Source organism: Phaseolus vulgaris, chromosome 1 (assembly GCF_051622355.1).
Source record: "Phaseolus vulgaris cultivar YP4 chromosome 1, ASM5162235v1, whole genome shotgun sequence".
In the NCBI taxonomy this organism is placed as follows: Eukaryota; Viridiplantae; Streptophyta; class Magnoliopsida; order Fabales; family Fabaceae; genus Phaseolus; species Phaseolus vulgaris.
In genome coordinates, this window is record NC_143498.1 from 39,876,791 (window position 1) to 39,889,334 (window position 12,544).

Consider the following 12,544-nt stretch of genomic DNA (forward strand, 5'->3'; position numbering starts at 1 on the left):
ACACTTTTGTATTAATTTGTAAAACTTCTTTATGAAACCAGTTGTTACTAATTGTTAACCAGCAGAGGTATGAATGTGCTCATATGTGATGCATCAATGGGGTTTCATTGGATTTATAATATTTTTTTAAAATTTCTCAACTAGTGTTCTAAAGATATTTTAACTCAGTTTTTTTAAATAATAATTCATAAATAACATTATAAAATTAAATTATTTCTACTATTAAACTAAAATATTTTATTTTATAATTAAAAATTTAATGTTTTATTTATTTAAGAAAATAAACTCTTATAATGAGGAAGAATTAGTATATTACGTTTTGTTAGAAAAGAGAGAAATAAGTATATATTTAAAAAATAAGAAAATTATACTACTTAAAAAATTAATTTAAAAATATAAAAATTATATTAGTTTTTCTTAATGCAAGTTAGTCGTAAAAAATAATTACAATATTTAAATATTCAGAATTAAAAATAATAATAAAACACTCTCTGTCCCTCTTATTTTTTTTACAATTTTAAATTTTAAAAGTATATAAAACATGGAAAACAAACTTTTTAAACTTCAGATTTTCAATAAAGTAAAAAAAGGTTTATACATCCTAACCGTGCTTTCACTTACGAACAAATGCTAATTATTTAATAAGTTGATATAATTATATTACTTTCAATAATAAACTTAAATTTACTTAAAAATTAATAAATAATTCCATATATAAAGAAAATAATTGATGTATATTATAAATCACAATAAAACTAGTCATATTTTTTTATCATGCGTACGAAAAGAAATAAAGAGTACGAAAAATAAGAAATGTAACTTTATAGATATATTTATTTATAGATATATACAAATTAAGAACCATTCAAAAAATCATGTTTAGTTGAGGGAGTCCGAAATTCTTCAAATATTTTTTACTAATCCAATTTTAGTTTTATTATATTTTAAATTTACAACTCAATGATATAAGTTTTTATAAGATTTTGTGAAAAATTATTTTTCTTTCAATTATATGTATTAAAATGGTAATATTGTACTACTAAAAAAGGAAAATATATTAAAATACATAATGAAAAAAATTATTATTATATTAGAGTACACATATATTAAAATATATGAAAAAAAGGAATTAGTTTATTGATATTGAAAATTAAATATTTAGTTTCACTAAGAAAATATTTACATTTAATGTTGCTAATGTACGGTTTTTTTTTTATATAGATAATTCCATCTCCCTTCCGTTTCTTCTCGCCGTCTAGACACGGGAAAATCCCACCGTCAATCGTAACACACAGGTAAGCGCACTTTAGCATTAGTGTCACCTGTCCAGCGCACGTTAGTCAACGTCAGTGCTTCCATTCTCGATACTCTTTCTTTCTCGTCTCTTTCCCTCGCCTTATCCTGCGCACCACTCCGTTCCCCTTTTTTCTTTTAGGGCTACGCTTCTTCTTCTTCTTCATCTTCTTCTCATGCTTCGTCCAAAAACTAGGGTTCCTTCGTTCTCAAAGTAGTCGCGTCGCACCACATGGATCACAGACCGAAATCGAAAGATTCACTCCCTTACTCCACTCTTTTCAATCTCGAGGTCGGTACCAGTTATCTTCTTCGAGGGAAACCTTTGCGCTTCTTCTCACCGTTTCTGTCCTAATTAGCCTTTTCCGGGGTTTCTTATGATTTACCTGTGGGAATTTATTTGAATTTGATTTTAACAGTTTGCATTTTCTTTCAAAAAAAGAAATTTGAGGATTTTGGTATTTTTTCTTCTGCTGTTTCTGACTGCATTGTTTTGTAGTCTTTGGTGAACTTTCAACTTCCACAACAAGATGATGATTTTGATTATTATGGGAATAGTAGTCAGGATGAGAGCAGAGGCAGCCAAGGTAGACACTATTTCAATATTTTTTTTCTGTTTATATGAGACACTGTTACTTGGATTTTCAGTATTGTAGATATTACTGTTTGGCTAGTGAGTGGTTGTTTTGCTTGTTGCTTTGAGAGTTGAGACTTGAATATAAGTGTGTTCTGTATCTTTGTGATACTTTCATGAGTAGGTGGGGGGATTGCAAATCACAGTAATGGGAATGTGCATGGAAGGGAGTTGAGTTTGTTAAAGAAGAGGAGGTGGTCTCTAAACAGTGACAATGAGGATAGGAGCGGTTTTTATGAGACACACATGACAGAAGAGCGATATCGATCAATGTTGGGAGAGCATATTCAGAAATACAAGAGGAGGTATAAGGATACGATGAGTAGTCCTGCCCAAAATCAAGCTTCTGTTCCACCTGTGAAAAGCAGCACAGGGTTGAAGGCTCGAAAGTCGGGGAATGAGCGCAGGGGAGGATTACATGCTGTCGAGACTACATCAGAATGGATGAATGATTCGAGTTCCCAGAAACCAGGAAACTACCGTGATGCAGATTTCACGCCACCATATGGCACCACTGATAGGTTTGCCTTTTTATGGTGTTTGAGTTTTGGAATCATGAATCATTGTTTAAGATGAAATTTACCTTGCGTTTGTGAACCCCTTTCAGGATTGTGTATGAACCTGCATCTTTGGATATTGGGGATGGAATCATTTACAGGATTCCTCCAATCTATGATAAGTTGGCTGGAGCTCTGAACCTCCCAAGCTTCTCCGATATCCATGTTGAGGATTTTTACTTAAAAGGCACCTTGGATTTGGGTTCATTGGCTGAAATTATGGCTGCTGATAAAAGATTTGGGAATAGAAACCGAGCCGGCATGGGGGAAGCATTACCCCAATTTGAATCACTGCAGGCACGGTTGAAGCTCATGGGAGCTTCAAATTCTGCTCATACGTTCAGTCTGAAAGTGTCTGATGCTGGTTTGAATTCCTCCATTCCAGAGGGTGCAGCAGGAAGCATTAGGCGATCTATTTTGTCCGAGGGTGGTGTATTGCAGGTTTATTATGTGAAAGTTTTGGAGAAAGGTGACACCTATGAGGTATCTATCATATAACATGAAAATGTTTTTCCCTTTATACTCTCCGTCTATTTCTTTTTATCATTTAGCTTTGTCTTTGGACTGTTTTAGATCATTGAAAGAAGCCTACCTAAGAAACAAAAAGTGAAAAAGGACCCTGCTTTGATAGAGAAGGAGGAAATAGAACGATGTGGTAAGATTTGGGTAAATATTGTGAGAAGGGACATACCAAAGCATCATAGGAACTTCACTACTTTTCATCGAAAGCAGCTCATTGATGCCAAGAGGGTCTCAGAGACTTGTCAAAGAGAGGCATGGTCCCTTATTGCACTCCTTTTATACATTTCCTGTCTGTTATATTTTTGTATTGATTTGTAGTGTACCTAGAGTCTTGCTGTCTAGTCTAAAGATTTTGATGGTAGGCTTTGTACATGGAACTTTGTCTACATTAACTTATCTGGACCTTTTTCTCTTTCAGGTTAGAATGAAAGTTAGTAGATCCCTTAAATTGACAAGGGCAGCCGGAATGCGCACCCGGAAACTAGCTAGAGACATGTTGCTGTTCTGGAAACGAATAGATAAAGAGATGGTATATTTTAATTCCTTCCTGAAATTGATTGATTTTCGGATGTTGAATATTGAACACTGGAAGGACATGGATATCAAGAAGTTTATTGATTGTGGGGACTTTTGTGTGTCATGATGGCTGCATACCTCCCTTGCACACTACCTTCACCTTTAAAATCAGGTTTCATGGATCATAGTCAAGACTAGTTTTTACCCACTTGTGTATCTGTTTGCATTTGATTGATGTCGGTTTGTCTAATGGATAATAGTCTTGTAATCTCTTACCATTGGAATGATGTCACTGTATTTTGCATGTAGTGATAATGATTGATGAAGGCGCTACTGTATAGTTCTTTCAAACCAAATTATTTAATTTTGGGTCTAATACTGAATTTAGATGTTTTTTGTCCATTTGGGATACTGAAGATGAATTGGGATATTTTAAAATTGATATCAATGAGACCACGTTGTTGGTCTTGACACTTTATATAAAAATGGGTGGTCCATTTGGTAGAGACATGCAGATATGGCAACATGTACCTGGATTTATTTTTTGAATCTAAATATGTTGTGCTAGTGTTCATTTGTAACTTGTACATTAGACTTGGATATGCTGTAAATATTTTATCTCATTCCTTGACAGACAGAAGTGAGGAAGAGGGAGGAAAAAGAAGCCGCAGAAGCTTTGAGGCGTGAACAGGAGCTTCGAGAGGCAAAGAGGCAACAACAAAGGCTCAATTTTCTTATACAACAAACTGAGCTGTACAGTCACTTTATGCAGAACAAGTCAAACTTACTATCTTCAGAAACTTTACCCAACGTAGATGAAGATGCAAATGATCAAGATGCAATGGTTGATGACTCTTCAGATGCTAAGCCTGATGAGGAGGAAGATCCTGAAGAGGCTGAATTGAAGAGGGAAGCTTTGAAGGCTGCACAAGAAGCAGTTTTTAAGCAGAGAAGTTTGACAAGTGCTTTTGACACTGAATGCTTGAGGCTGCGCCAAGCTGGTGAAACAGAGTCACTTCCACCAGATGTTGCTGGAGCAAGTAATATTGATTTGCAAACCCCGTAAGTTTCTTCTATCTTTATCGGTTGCCGTGTAAATGTACTTCTGTACTGCATGGATCTGTACATGCAGGTCTTTCTTGATATTCATCTGGATAATGTTGAGGGATGTGTTAAGCATTATTGTATTCATTTGAATCGAGGTTTTGGATTGTTGTGTTGCAGCTCTACCATGCCAGTGGCATCCACGGTTCGGACACCTGAATTATTTAAAGGGGTTCTTAAGGAATATCAGCTAAAGGGTCTTCAGTGGCTTGTAAATTGTTATGAACAGGTTCGAGCAATCCTTGATAAAGTATGATTTATTTCATTTGGTTGTTAATTTGAAGGATTTTGGTTACTTTCAGGGTTTAAATGGTATTCTGGCGGATGAAATGGGACTTGGAAAGACAATTCAGGCCATGGCATTCTTGGCCCATTTAGCTGAGGTAGCTATTCATTCACCTTTTTTTGTACATTATTGTGGGACTTTATTGTAACCTTATTGTCCTTATCAGGAAAAAAACATATGGGGACCTTTTTTGGTTGTTGCACCCGCTTCAGTATTAAATAATTGGAATGAGGAACTTGAGCGCTTCTGCCCGGAACTGAAAAGACTTCCATATTGGGGCGGACTTTCAGAACGGACAGTACTTAGGAAAAGTATTAACCCAAAGGATCTTTACCGTAGGTAATGTTAATTTCTTTTGCAAAATTTCAACTATATTTAATTGAAATTTGAAAACTAAAAAAAAGCTGGTGTAGAACTGTATTATACAATGTAAATTTTGAAGTTCATTAAAACTTGAGCTTTTTGACATGGAATAATGGTTTTCTCACTTTTAAGTTATTGTTAAACAAAACAATTGGTTTTTTAACTGAGTAAAAAATGGATGTCAATGGTGGAATCCCTTTTGTTTTAGTAAGTATAGAAAGATTTGGTCATTATGGATACACTACTCATCTGCATAGAATCATCTTGTTTTGCAACCTTTGGGACTGTGTGATTGATCTAATCTATGTTTTGTCCCTCAGCTACCATTATAAGTTCCATTGTAATCTATTTGTTTGGTCTTTAATTTTCATTCTTTTTTGTATTGTAATTGTTTTACCAGGGAAGCTAAATTTCACATTCTCATCACAAGCTATCAGCTATTAGTATCTGATGAGAAGTATTTTCGTCGTGTGAAATGGCAGTATATGGTCTTAGATGAAGCCCAGGCAATCAAAAGTTCAACAAGGTTTGTGTGGTGCATTAGTCAATGAAATTTATTGTTAATTGATCATTATTCCATCCTTTTAACTGAAAAATATGGTTAATTATTTTATATTTTGCAATTTTTAGGGATTGTATCTTCACCAATTTTGCATGTATTGTGTTGATTATGTGGTCAGTGAAGAAGTTGTATTAACGCATTATGATTTCCCTTTTAATTTCTTTTGTTTGACAGTATAAGATGGAAGACACTTCTTAGTTTTAATTGTCGGAATCGCCTACTGCTGACTGGTACACCCATTCAGAATAACATGGCTGAGTTATGGGCTCTTCTTCACTTCATCATGCCAACTTTATTTGACAGCCACGAGCAGTTTAATGAGTGGTTTTCTAAAGGGTATATATTCCACCTTAAAGTCCTTGGATATGTTAGGTGGGTATTTAACTATGGTCTAACAATCTTTTATGATCTACCCATGTCAGAATTGAGAACCATGCAGAACATGGAGGTACTTTGAATGAGCACCAACTTAATCGATTGGTAAGTTTCTTGTTGATAGTCATGATGAGATGGTTAGGATGTGTTATTATATAATTTACATTATACTGTTTTTTTACGAACAACTAGAACTTTTATGGGCATATAAATAGCCTATTTTTTGGAATGTAGGGTAATTGCTTGGTGTTTCACAATAGGGGAAGTTGTTGATGGCATTCATCAAGCTCTTATCTTTGTGGTTGTGTGTTAAATTTTTTAGGAATTGTTATATTCACAATTTATAGAATTCTGTTAAAACTGGGATATGATGATTAAAATTACAGTAGGATTTGTTATGTGGTGACTCTTATTTTATTATTGTGCTAACTGCCTTTTATAACTTATTTTTACATCATTTTAAATCCTTATGTTTGAGCTCTAATTATTGCTTCTCCTAACAGCATTCAATTCTAAAGCCTTTCATGCTGCGGCGTGTTAAAAAGGATGTGGTTTCTGAGCTGACTAGAAAAACTGAGGTTACTGTGCATTGTAAGCTGAGTTCTCGGCAGCAGGCTTTTTATCAAGCAATTAAGAACAAGATCTCTCTTGCTGAATTGTTTGACAGTAACCGTGGGCAGCTCAATGAGAAGAGAATTCTGAATTTAATGAACATTGTTATTCAACTAAGGAAGGTAGACAATCCATAGTATTTCTGGCTTTCTTTTCTCGTTGTTCATAATTTTTAAAACTAGTTTTGTATTAATTCATTTTGAAATAAGGATTTTTTTTTCCACCAAGTGAGGCTGTAAAAAATATTACTCTTGCACATATGATAGGTTTGCAACCATCCAGAGTTGTTTGAAAGGAGTGAGGGAAGCACATACCTTTACTTTGCAGAGATTCCAAATTCCCTTCCACCTCCTCCATTTGGGGAATTGGAGGATGTTTATTATTCTGGTGGTCACAACCCCATATCATATGAGGTATTTCCTCATCATGCCTTATTTACTCGGTCAAAACATTCAATTTATTTTGTTGTGTATTGTTGCAAACTTGGCCACATTGGTTCCTTAAGAATTAGGTCTCTCCATTTCTGTTAGATCATGTGTTAACTGTAGGAAATTTTCATATTGTATTATATTTGGTTTTGTACGGCTGAAACTATCTTTGATGCTCTAGTTTAGAATTAAAAGCTAATTTGATCCATGAACAATTTTATGATACATGCAAATTCATTCAGGACTCTGGACCTTGTTGAAATGTTGCCACAGTTCAGTTTCTTATTCATTTAGAAGGCCAGCAATTGAAATTTTAGTGTGTTTTTTAGTTTATACCCTGTTATTGAGTTGGTAACTTTTATGGTCTATAATAAGTGGTTGTTATTATAAAGAGGGTTTTTTAATGGTATTAGACAGTAACACTGACACTGGTTGACTCAAGGTTGAGATTTGAGAAGAAGGAAAGAGGATATAGAAGGTTAAAGTGATGCTATATCTTTTTAATGTGAGAAAATGTATATAGAAAGAAACAAATAATGTAGAACTGAGGGAAGATAGAGGATAAATTAATGCTCTAATGAAAAGGTTAGTGGATTCCACGTGTTATGAGTTGCTGCCTTAATGGTAAAACTTGATAAGCATGGCACCTGTTGCATTTTTATTGTTTAAAAAAGAAGTATTTTCAATATCCCATGTCATGATGATATTGGTTTTTCTTCTTTCGATTAGGGTTTTTTCTTTTCCCTACAATTAGTTGCTTCTGCTATTTAATGTCAACTATGCTTCCTTTAATTCTTTTTTACTTTTGTTACAATTCCCAATGATTTTTCAGATGCCAAAACTTGTCTATGAAGAAATTATACAAAATTCAGAGACTTTCAGATCAGCTGTTGGTGGTGGTGTCTCCAGAGAATCTTTTCACAAACATTTTAGTATTTTTAGACCAGAAAATGTTTTTCGATCTGTATTCTCAGAAGACACTTACAGTAAAAGTGGAAACCTAGGTTTTACCCATTTGATGGATTTGTCTCCCCAAGAGGTGATGTTTCTGGCTACTGCTACTTTTGTGGAGAGACTATTATTTTCTATTACTAGAAGGGAACGTAAATTCATTGATGAAGCTGTAGACTTTCTAACGGAGACCATAGATGATGATCCAGACTGTAGTTACCTTGAGAAAGAAAAAGTTAGAACGGTTACACGAATGTTACTGGTGCCAACGAGATCTGAGGCTCAGTTTCTGCAGGAAAAATTGCAAACTGGGCCCAGCCATGCTCCTTTTGAGGCCTTGATTGTCCCACATGAAGATAGGCTGTTATCAAACGCTAGGCTTGTTCACTCTGCTTACACATATATCCCACAAAGTAGAGCTCCCCCAGTATGTTACGTTTTTCTATTATCTGCTCTTTATTTATGATTTTCCCAAATTTGTTGCCTTGTTTTTATTTTCTTTTTAAATAGAATGATAATTGATTATTGACCATTTTTTTTCTTTCTGTCTTCATAGATTGGTCTTCACTGCTCAAATAGAAACTTCTACTATAAAATGATTGAAGAATTACATGATCCCTTGGTTAAGAGGTTGTTTCTGGGATTTGCGCGTACATCTGATTACAATGGGCCTAGAAAGCCAGATGCTCCTCACCATTTAATTCAAGAGATAGATTCTGAACTACCTGTTTCTCACCCTGCTCTTCAGTTAACACACAGCATTTTTGGAACTTGTCCACCAATGCGTAATTTTGACCCTTCAAAATTGCTCACTGTAAGTGATGCTTTTAGTTTTGTTCATTCTCTAGCTCATGAAATTTCCTCTTTTCTTTCAACTTTCATCTTGAATAGATCATCTAATTTACATAATTTTCTTATAGGACTCTGGAAAGCTCCAAACACTTGATATATTACTAAAACGCTTAAGAGCAGGAAATCATCGTGTTCTCTTGTTTGCTCAGATGACCAAAATGTTGAATATTTTGGAGGTACTTTCAACATTTTATAATGATCCACTTTTGATATTGATTGTGTAAATAAATATAAAAATCCAGGATTGTATATTTCTGAGATGTCCAAATCAAAGATGTGAAACATGGGTAAGTGAATGAACAAAATTAGTTACTACTATAACCCTTAAGCACAAGTTTATTTGCTTTAAATGTAGTGATTACAACTCAAATCAACTTATGAGGAGACCTAGAAGTTGCATGTTTTGTGTGTATACACGTATGTTTGTTTTTATTTTCCTAAAGGTATTAGATGACTTGGGTTCAATTATGTTTTTAGAAAGTTGGGAACCTGGATTTATAGGTAAAGTTCAAATTTTATGTGATTAAATGGAAATATTCCTGCCAAGATCAGTATACAGAGGACATGAACATAAGCGTTCCTCTTGTCCTTTAACACTCGAGTATTTTTTTATATATGCTGACTTCTAATTCAATCATCTTCAGGACTACATGAACTATAGAAAATATAAGTATTTTAGACTTGATGGATCATCCACTATCCAGGATCGTAGAGACATGGTCAGAGACTTTCAGCATAGGTAATGTCTTCTAATTTATTTGTAATCTTTTTGTATTGTACTCTAGCTCGACTACTTATCATTACTTACTTTGATTATAGATATGTTTTTGATATTTCTTATTAATTTGTTGCAGGAATGATATTTTTGTGTTCTTACTGAGTACAAGAGCTGGTGGGTTAGGTATCAACTTGACAGCTGCTGACACAGTCATATTTTACGAGAGTGATTGGAATCCAACCTTGGATCTTCAGGCAATGGACCGAGCTCATCGTTTGGGCCAGACAAAAGATGTTAGTTCCACCTCTCACACCAACTTCTCCCTCAAATCACTTGTTCTACGATGTTAATCTTAACATATTTTTTGTGAATATCAACAATTGGTCTCTGGATTTTCCTTCATTGCATATCTGGAATTGATGCTTTGCCTTTCTCTGGTTCATGCACATTTTTTCTTTCTCAGACATTAAACCTACTCCTTTTTAGTTTGCAAGTGCTTTACTGATTTTTGAGGTATTTTTGAACTTGTAGGTTACTGTTTACCGACTTATATGTAAAGAGACAGTTGAAGAGAAGATTCTTCTTAGAGCGAGTCAGAAAAGTACTGTACAGAACCTTGTCATGACTGGTGGATCTGTCGGTGGTGATCTTTTAGCTCCCGAGGATGTTGTATCTTTGCTTCTAGATGATGCTCAGTTGGAGCAGAAATTAAAGGAGATCCCTATCCAGGTTGGTTGTGAATCTGCCTACCAAACTTCATTATTTTACTAAGTATTTAATATTCCTCTGACTAACTAAATGAAACACTTTTAGAAAAAGTTCCTTAAACCTTAGAACAATTTTGAAAAGTTTTCTGATTGTTTGACCTTTCTTATCCTTCATTACTTATCCTTCCAGGTAAAGGATAAGCAAAAGAAAAAACAACCTATGAGAGGCATTAGGGTAAATGAAGATGGTGATGCATCACTAGAAGATCTAACAAACTCTGCAGCTCAGGGTACTTCAGATTTTGATCCTGCCGTGGATCCGGAGGGTTCAAAGTCCAGTAATAAAAAGGTATCAATGATAAGGCTTCTATTTACTTTTTGGAGAGGATTTGACCTCTAATGAGGCTTTTTTGTTGTTGATGATGCTGATTGACTATATCTCTAATTTATTGTTTACAAAATTCTAGATACTCATTTCAGATCGTTGCATGATAAAGAAAATTGTTAATTTATATTAGAAGTTTGTAGTTTCTTATTAGAATGGAATTATCCGTTGCATGTGGTTGATCACACTTTTGCTTGCTTTTTATGTAAATGTTTTTGCCTGAAAAGAAAGCTGGAAACTCATGTGATAAAAGTTGTTCTTTGGGTAAATTCCGTTGCAATAAGTTTATCTATATATTACTGTACTGTTGTTTGAAAGGAAATTTAGTAGTCAAAGTGGGAAATTTCAGTGTTTTTTGTTGAGATGTTGATTATTAGTCTCCTTACCTTTAGAGCAGAACAAGGATGCAATAATTTTGAAAGAGTAGTCTATTTATATGCAATGTACAAATGTCACAAACTAACTATCCTTAAAACTAGTTAACCCTTAACTCTTCAATCTACCTTGATAGAAAAAAAGATAGACAATTATTTTCAATAAAACTAATTGACCATTAATCGATCGTGTTATCCATGACAGTGGGTTCATACGCAAAAGAACATCTCTTTCCAACACGGTGAATTTTTAAAATCTCTTATACTTTTGTTAGTTTGATCATTTATGTGAATTTGAGTGACTTGAAATTTTGGGTGTACTCATGTTCATGGAATCCAAATATTTTTTGTATTTTGATTGTTATGTTTAACTTGGTAACATAATACTGTTTTTGTGTAGAGAAAAGCTGCGTCGGATAAACACAAGCCAAAGAATTCTCAAAAGATGAGTGAATTTAGTACTGCACCCATGGACAGCGAATTGGAGGATGTCGATCCAGTGGGTCAGAAGCCCAAGAGACCGAAGAGGGTAAAGAAGAATGTGAACGTTGAAGATGCTTTTACTGGGACTGCTACCATTGTCCCAGAGCAGAACCAATTTCCACCTCCACGTGATTTTAATGCCGGAAGTTCTAAAGCAGAATCCGGCCAAGACAACTGAAGATTTTGTAACTAATGTCTCGCATATTTCCAGCCCTGTGGATTGACATTTTTGGGGAGACTGCTACATTGGCTCTCTTGTTGATCAACAGTTCCTAGTTCCCAATTTCTTGGTTCAAGTCTAACTGCAAATACTGGTGGCAAAGTTGAGTCAAGACAGACGAAGCTGTATATCCTAGGTTCAGGTTGTATATATTAGTCCTTAACGATATACTGATAGTTTGTACAGATTGGGCCATCCTTACTCGAGTTGATTTTTTGTGCGCCACAGCCAATATTTATTTCAAATGTTTAATATATACCATGATCTTGCTTGCCACTCTTGTAAGTCCGCCGCATGATTAATATACCATGATTTGAATCTCTCTTTACCAAGTTTAAAAATAACTTGTTCAATTAATCTGTATCAACTAGTTGTGGGATTGATCAAACTTAGAAGCCGGTGGTGGATAAATGCTAAGCTTGAAGAGTATCAATCTCATTATCAGTAGTGATGTAGGGATCACCTCTGTACTCCATCTTTTAGTATTTCACAAAAGGACCAAACTTGTTCAAATAATCTCCATACAGTGAATGCTTGTAAATCAGCTTTAATTTCCCGTTTTATTAAATAAGGCTATTAATCATCATCTCTGCAACTGCAAG

General features: G+C 34.5%; 1 protein-coding gene across 1 annotated transcript; it reads left to right on the plus strand.

Moving 5' to 3' along the window:
- The first annotated feature begins 1,324 nt into the window (after positions 1-1,324).
- INO80 (DNA helicase INO80-like protein) lies at positions 1,325-12,286 on the plus strand. Its single transcript, XM_068616535.1, has 23 exons — positions 1,325-1,585; positions 1,793-1,880; positions 2,052-2,448; positions 2,535-2,967; positions 3,058-3,258; positions 3,425-3,535; positions 4,157-4,584; positions 4,747-4,855; positions 4,929-5,009; positions 5,079-5,251; positions 5,676-5,801; positions 6,012-6,173; positions 6,260-6,317; positions 6,716-6,946; positions 7,091-7,237; positions 8,085-8,630; positions 8,760-9,017; positions 9,124-9,231; positions 9,700-9,794; positions 9,910-10,066; positions 10,305-10,502; positions 10,671-10,829; positions 11,640-12,286. The coding sequence occupies exons 1-23, from the start codon at positions 1,526-1,528 to the stop codon at positions 11,898-11,900; spliced, it is 4,587 nt and encodes a 1,528-aa protein (XP_068472636.1). The 5' UTR covers positions 1,325-1,525; the 3' UTR covers positions 11,901-12,286.
- Positions 12,287-12,544: the final 258 nt, after the last annotated feature.